Raw genomic sequence first — 7,411 nt, forward strand, 5'->3', positions numbered from 1 at the left:
CTGAACAAATAAAAAAATAAACTTAATCTTGCATTTTCAGGGCCGTCCGGGTTTGGTGGACTGTGGTATTGTCCAATTTTGGTGGTCTCGCACCAGTAGGGCATCAGTCTCAGATACTATGATACTTCATCAAACCATGCAGAGAGACATCTGTTTTCTATGCAACACAGCAGTTAAAATAGCACAGCAATTTATATGTTTTGAAGTTTTGCCTGTCGTTTAATTTAAACAAGAATTTGTAACAGAGTTACCAACGTCCCCCGCCTCGGGAAGTTTTATATGAAGCATAATATTGTGCTATTTCAAAAGATTGAGGTATGGATCTCAGGACATTCAGTCCAAAATTATGATCAATGCTAGATCTGCAAATACAACAATAAATTTGTTAAAAAAATAAATGAAACACAGAATTTAAAAATCTATCATGTTAATAAGCTTTACCCTCTAAGTGTGACCTTGACCTTGGAGGTAGGGGAGCAGGTGTTGTGCATGACATTACGTCTTCTTATTGAGACTATTTGTGCGAAGTATTTTCAAAATCCTTTGATCTATGAAAAAGTTATGGACCGGACACAAAATATACCCTGTAACAGACTATGTAAGTATTTGACCTCCAAGTGTGACCTTGACCTTGGAGGTAAGTGACCGGTTTTTGCGCATGACACATCGTCTGATTATTGTGAACAATTATGGCAAGTATTTACAAAATCCCTTCATAGATAAGAAAGTTATGGACCGGACACGACATATACCCTCAAATAGACAATGTTGATCTTGAATGAGCAAGTGCGACCTTGACCCTGGAGGTAGGGGTCTGGTTGTTGCGCATGACACATCGACGTATTATAATAAACATTTGTGCCAAGTTATTTCAATTCTTTTCATAAATGACAAAGTTATGGACCAGCCACGAAAGTGTGACGGACGGACGGACGGACAGACGGACGGACAGAGCATATTTCTATATCCCCCTTTTTTCTTCGAAAAGGCTGGGACAATTCAAGTTACCTCAGAGAACTTTAAAAATAAACAACGCCTAGGGAATTCTAGTTTGAATGCCCATGCTCAATAATTGAGACCCTATTCCTGGTCAATAAATTCTTTTGAACCATATATTTGCAGACAACACAGAAGAGAAAAGGTTTCGTTGGAAGTTCTATTTCTTTCGTAAAATCATCTCAACATCTCTAAGTCTTAGTCACAGGTGCTTGAAACAAACTTTAAAGTTTTATATGGGCTATATAGGTCTACTATAATAAGATATATTAATATACATATACAGACCGATTACGTAAAATATTTGATTATGTGACTAGCGCATGTGGTAAAGTAAAAGAGCGACATCGAAAACATGGCTATGCTGGACAGGTATCTAACATAGTAACATTGATCTGTCAAAGTTTTGTACGGTCCGTAGACAGATTTTATCTTATTTGTTAAAAAAGAAAAAGTGCGATTTGGGCCTCCAGAATATTTAAATGGTACGTTATGGTACGTAATCTCCAAAAATGGTGCGTAAAATCCAGCATATATACGTTTCCTCCATGGTACGAAACCATTAGTATTTGTTGACATAAAAATAATAAACTCACCAAAAACTAGACGTTTTCGTTCGTCCCTAACTCTAATTATGTTAATGATAAGAAACAATGCTTACCTTCCTCATCATTAAAACTCCTTTTGAAGTTTATTATAATTATATCCGACACAAAGGCTTTTTTTTCTACCATCACGCCTACCGAGAATGCCCTGTCCTGTGGCGCAAAAAAGTGGACGGCTTCATTTTTCGCGCACTTGAAGGGGTCTTCGGTCTAATAACAATGTGTTTACAAACGTTTAAATGATATTTCTTATAAATTAACAATTCAATTATATATAACCGATAGATAAGATAATTTAATTATTCTATAAAAAAAATAGTACTGTCACGAAAATTGTGTCTAGCATACCGAGTACCTTACTCCCCCGTGTAAGCGTATGGACTTGACCGTCGCCGCCGAAACTCTTTGAACTTCTAGAGCGGACGCCTGTGTAGTTTAATTACACGCAAAGCTGCGGTTAAACTGGTAATAGAATCGCTGTCATTTCAAATTACTGTATACATGCGGGTTGTTTCTTCAAGACTTGGTGAGTAATTTTGCATCTAATAACTTTTTAAATGAAATTGATTGCAAGCATGCTTTTAAATACCATCTAGAATAAATAAAATATGGATTTATGAAACCTTCAGTGGCAGATAAAGAAAAACCGTTTTAAACGGAATACATTATTTATATTTTAAAACTTTACAAATTGTACTGTCGATTCTACCATTAAAGTGAATTGGTCTACTTTTTTTCCCAGACAAATGTACCATTTGATGTAGGTTTAGACCACTGATCTTTGTGCAAAATTTTAGATCATTCGCACACTTGCATGCACGTTTCGTTTTTCCAGAATAAGTATTCAAATTGTAAAAAATAACCCAAAATGAAAATCATTTAAACACTTTCACTCAAATCGGGCTAAGAAAAGCATAAAAAAAGATTTTCAATTTATTTCAAAGTATATTTCTTAACTATCTTTGCATATATTTCTGTTTAAAGTGACACAGCTCATTTATTTAAGAAATTCAAATGTATTTTTTTTTTTGGCTTTTAAACCTCAGTTGAGTCCCTTTAATATTCAAATGGAAACAACAAGAAAAGGAAGTAATATTTCAGATTTTGTTACTGTTACATAATTTCTATTGATAGTAATATAATATTTTATTTTATGCTTTTCGGTAGATTACTGAGATTTCTGTGAAAATTATATTTGGTAATTTCACTGTGAAAAATATCAAATATAATTCCACTCTTTTTCAAGAAGAACTACTTTCAATAAACCCCCCTTGGATGCCTCAAATGTACTAAAAACTTACTTCCCTTTGACCAATTTAGAGTTACTTCCCCTACATTGTTTATATAGCAACATACATGTATAATTTTGACAGTTCGTCTGCAAATCAATAAAATGGCTGAATCAGAAATAGATCCTGACATTTTGTCAGAAATAACTGATAATTTTTATGATAAAGAGCCCTTTGGTGATTTTCAACTGGTGCAATCAAATGAGAGATTATTCAGAGAAGTAGACCCTGATAATTTTTTGGAAATTAATGAGAATGTCAATACTAAAAAGAAGACCATGTATGACATGAAACTTGTTAATGCCTTCCTTATGTCAAAAAATGAAACAAGACTGGTGCAGTTTATACCTCCTGATGAATTAAACAGCCATCTCTGTAATTTCATCCTGGCAGTTACCAAAAATGATGGTTCCGAGTATGAACCCACTACCCTTCGAGGGTTCTTAGGATCAGTTGATAGGCATTTACGGAGTGTTGATAGCCCTGTGTCAATCTTTCGGGATAAAGAATTTTCTAAAACAAGAGCAGTCTTAAAAAGGAAACAACAAGAGTTAAAAAAGATTGGACTGGGAAATAAGCCAAAAGCAGCAGAAACGCTTGATGAATGGATGATTTCGAAAATGCATGAAGCCGGAACACTTGGAACAAAAAATCCACGAGCTCTTCTCCATTCCATGTGGTTTATATGTACAACATACTTTGGTATGAGAACCGGAAAAGAAATCCATCAACTTTGCTGGGGTGATATAAAACTCAGTTTGGATGAAGTCAGTGGCACTGAATACATAATCCTCGACACAGAAAGACAAACCAAGACCAGAACTGGGGAAAATCCCAGAAATATACGGTAAGTCAAATTTCTTGTTCACTTGAAAAATTAAAACTTAAGCACTATATATTGTCAGTTAAAATCATTGATCAAGCTGACAAACATGTATTCATTAAAAAAAAAATTGATCTATATATATCAAACAGGATGAGTATTTTTTTTCTTTAATATTTTCACCATTACTGCAGCAATGAGAAATTATAATAAAACAACTTGTGTCCAAGGTTAAATTATTTTCCATCAAACAAATAATCTATTAAATTTAGGCTTTTTAGTGGTCTTCAGTCATTCTGCATAACATCATGCTTTCTTCTTCATGATGATGTGCCAGTGATGTCATCAAAACATGACAACACATTGATGTTTTTTAATTTGGTACTGTACTACAGTAGATTCTAGTTTTAAATTTGACAAGATGTTGGTAAAGCAAAATGTCCATTATTCTTTTCATTGGCAATTTAAAAAAGTTCTTAGAGACTATCAAAAAGTTAATTAAAGTGTTAAGTCTTTCATGTTTTTTTTTTCACCAATATTCAGGGCTGTGAAACCAAGGGCTTATGAAAATCAAGAGAATCCAGAGAGCAATCCTGTATACATTTACAAGGTTTTCGCTTCTAAAAGGCCAGTTGAGATGTGCACTGATGGAAGTCCATTTTTCCTGACACCTGGAACTAAGTCTACTAAATGCTGGTTTAAAAAGTGTGCAATGGGTATCAACTCAATATACAGCATAATGAATGAAATGAAAAAAGACGCAGGAATTGATAATCCTAGAATCACACCATACAGGTATGTAACAGTCTTACAGGTAAAACAAACCAATTGGTTTAGAAAATATTAAATGAGTGTAGATTAACTACTTACTTTAATAAACAATTTGAAAAAAAAATAAGCCTAGGGCCGCTAGCCATTGGCAAGCATAATGATTATTTTCATTTATTCAACAAGTTGAATAAATTCAGTAGTGAACCAGCACAAAAATGATATTCTATTTATTACATACCTTAAATAAGAAAAGTTAAACAGAGTGAAATTGTTTTTACTTAGTCACACAATTGCCACACTTTGAGATGCATGTAAAGTTGTTCTTCATTTCCAAGTGATGGCATAAAATCATGATATCATAATGTCAACAATGAAAAAAAGTTCTTTTCTGTTGAATTCATATAAAGTTTGGCTACAGTGAAAGTATATTTGATTTATTATGCATATAACACAGAATTATCTACCGTTTACACCGGTGCTAGAAAAACCTGTCTTACACCCCCATGTAAGACATCATCGTCGGATACCCACGATTGATAAACATGTTACATAACATAAATAAATGTCAATGGTTCGGCCGTGGGTATCCGACGATGGTAAGACTTTAGTTGCGTGCTTTAAATGCTGTCATGCACATTGCTGGGCGCCATTTATGAATGAATTGCGTTCTTAGGATGAGGTCATTTTACCATTATTTAAAAGTTCATAAGCTACTATAAGAAAAAAGTGTGTAATGAGAATATCAGTTTTCGCAATTTCTGTTCTGAAAATAATTGACATGTTATATGCAAATAAAATAATCAAACACCGGCTGTTGGTATAGTCGAGAATATCTGCAGAGCTTCTTTACCGTCGTAAACAGTTACCTTCAAGCTAGATATTCCCGTCTGTACCGGCAGCCAGTGTAAGATTCTTATTATATTCTTATTATATATTATATACTTGAATAAGTTGAATTAAATATTGATGAAATAAAAAGCTTATTTTCATTTCCCATAAATTTATTTTTCACTGTAATGAAACATATTTTCCGTATTTTCACTGGTGTCTTGCAAGACTACTTTCTTCTAAATTCAGGCAATAAACAGAAGTAAATAAAACGTTTTTCAAATTGTGATGTCTTAAAGGGGAAAAATGTATTTATCACACACCCATGCCGATTTTGCGACTCCGTAAATATGGTATTGCAGGGCCGTGCATATATTTTGACGCAACGTCATTAGCGTTATACAAACATAGTGTAAAGACGCGCTAAATGTTAGCGTTATACTATAGGCGCTTCAATGAAAAATGACTCTTATTTCACTTAAAACGGTCTTTATTTTAGGTATGTGATAAATAGAATATTAAATTCGTGGAAGTTTATTACTGAATTTATTGCAATCGTTGAATAAAATAATATTATGCTCGCCAGAGGCTCGCATAATATAATTTTATTCAACTCGTGCAATAAGTTCAATATTGAACTTGCACTCATTCAATATCCTCTATATATTAAACAGAAAATTTAAGTGTTTTTTTTCTAAAAGTTATGAAATACAGTTTTATAATTTTTATTTTCATCTTGTGGTATGAAAATTATCATATTTCACTTTGTCGCATTATTAGCTACTGCCACTCATATTTATTTAAATTTTTTCATACCACTCAATGAAAATAAATCCTGTATTTATAGAAAATTTTTGAATATTCACTATGAAAAAATATCAATATTAAATTTGCTGTCCACTGGATAGTATGTAATAAGTTCAAAAAATTTCTTTCCCTGTCAAATTATTCTTCATCTTGTATTTTTACAATAAAATAATGGAAACAAATGACCCCTTAAACTATTTTAAACTGAAAATGTCAATTTATTGTATTTCCTCTTTAACAATTTAGGTAATAAAGCTTGACAAGTCAATTAAAATCACTTTCATTTTTAAGCACAATTTAGAGATTCAAATACATGTACCAAGTTATTTAAGTGACTATAGGCCTACAATACAAATTTTATGATTCTTCTGTGATAATAATCAACATTATTTATAAAACTATAATTCTTTATTATAATTTCAGTTCAAGAAAGCGACTTATTCAGAAATTAAGTGATGATGGTGTTCCAGCAAACCAAATAATGCAGATTTCAGGGCATAAGAATGTAAATAGTATCAATAACTACAGTAAACTTAACCCAGATCAAAGCAGACAAATATCAGACATCCTGTCCAACAAATCTACATGTACCAATGCAATCAGTTTGGTAAGACCTCCCACAGATACTGCGAGCAATCCAGCCTCAGCGTTAGAACTTACTCATGGTGCTGCAACTAATTTGAATGGAAATTTCCCACCCGGTTTTTTCATAAATTCAAATATACATGGAAATGTTATTATAAATATGGGAAGCAAGACGGAAAGTCAACAGCTATCGCAAACAAATCATCTTCAATATTCAGGTCATCACACACCTAGCCCAGCATCATCAAATATTGAAAGTCCACGCCAGAGGCCATTTAAACGAATTAGATATGTTGTAGATAGTGACAGTGACTGAGCAGGCTTAATAACCTACAGTCATGACAGTTGTTTGAATAAAAGACTGACTGACAAGTTACATGTATTACTTACTATATTCATCTGGTTACTAATTGCATAACTTGAAAGTGCTTCATGGTATGACTGTTGTAAAATGATGACTGAAACAGTTGTTGGTTTTGATAATAAGTTAAATTTTGTTAATTTTCATGTTTCATTGTTCTGAGAAAAATTATTAATTAAACACATTTACAGTGAATTTAATGAACTTTTAAATATTAAAATAACTTTCAAAAATGTTATTTAAAAATTAATGATCTCAGATCACAATTATATGATAAATTAAATAGTATATTATACTTCATATACATTGTAAATAATATACAAAGAGAAGAAAAATATTAAAATTT

General features: G+C 32.4%; 1 protein-coding gene across 1 annotated transcript; it reads left to right on the forward strand.

Moving 5' to 3' along the window:
- Positions 1 to 2,994: 2,994 nt before the first annotated feature.
- LOC132733672 (uncharacterized protein KIAA1958-like) lies at positions 2,995 to 7,020 on the forward strand. Its single transcript, XM_060720334.1, has 3 exons — positions 2,995 to 3,737; positions 4,257 to 4,508; positions 6,543 to 7,020. The coding sequence occupies exons 1-3, from the start codon at positions 2,995 to 2,997 to the stop codon at positions 7,018 to 7,020; spliced, it is 1,473 nt and encodes a 490-aa protein (XP_060576317.1).
- Positions 7,021 to 7,411: the final 391 nt, after the last annotated feature.

This window comes from Ruditapes philippinarum, unplaced genomic scaffold, assembly GCF_026571515.1.
Source record: "Ruditapes philippinarum isolate M1 unplaced genomic scaffold, ASM2657151v2 ctg2097_1_1_1_1, whole genome shotgun sequence".
Taxonomy (NCBI): Eukaryota; Metazoa; Mollusca; class Bivalvia; order Venerida; family Veneridae; genus Ruditapes; species Ruditapes philippinarum.

Bases quoted from the DNA above. Each gene is read 5' to 3' on its own strand.
- LOC132733672 (XM_060720334.1), top strand. From the start codon at position 2,995: ATGGCTGAATCAGAAATAGATCCTGACATTTTGTCAGAAATAACTGAT. The intron at 3,738-4,256 runs GTAAGTCAAATT...ACCAATATTCAG, and splicing joins GAAAATCCCAGAAATATACG to GGCTGTGAAACCAAGGGCTT. The intron at 4,509-6,542 runs GTATGTAACAGT...TTATAATTTCAG, and splicing joins CCTAGAATCACACCATACAG to TTCAAGAAAGCGACTTATTC.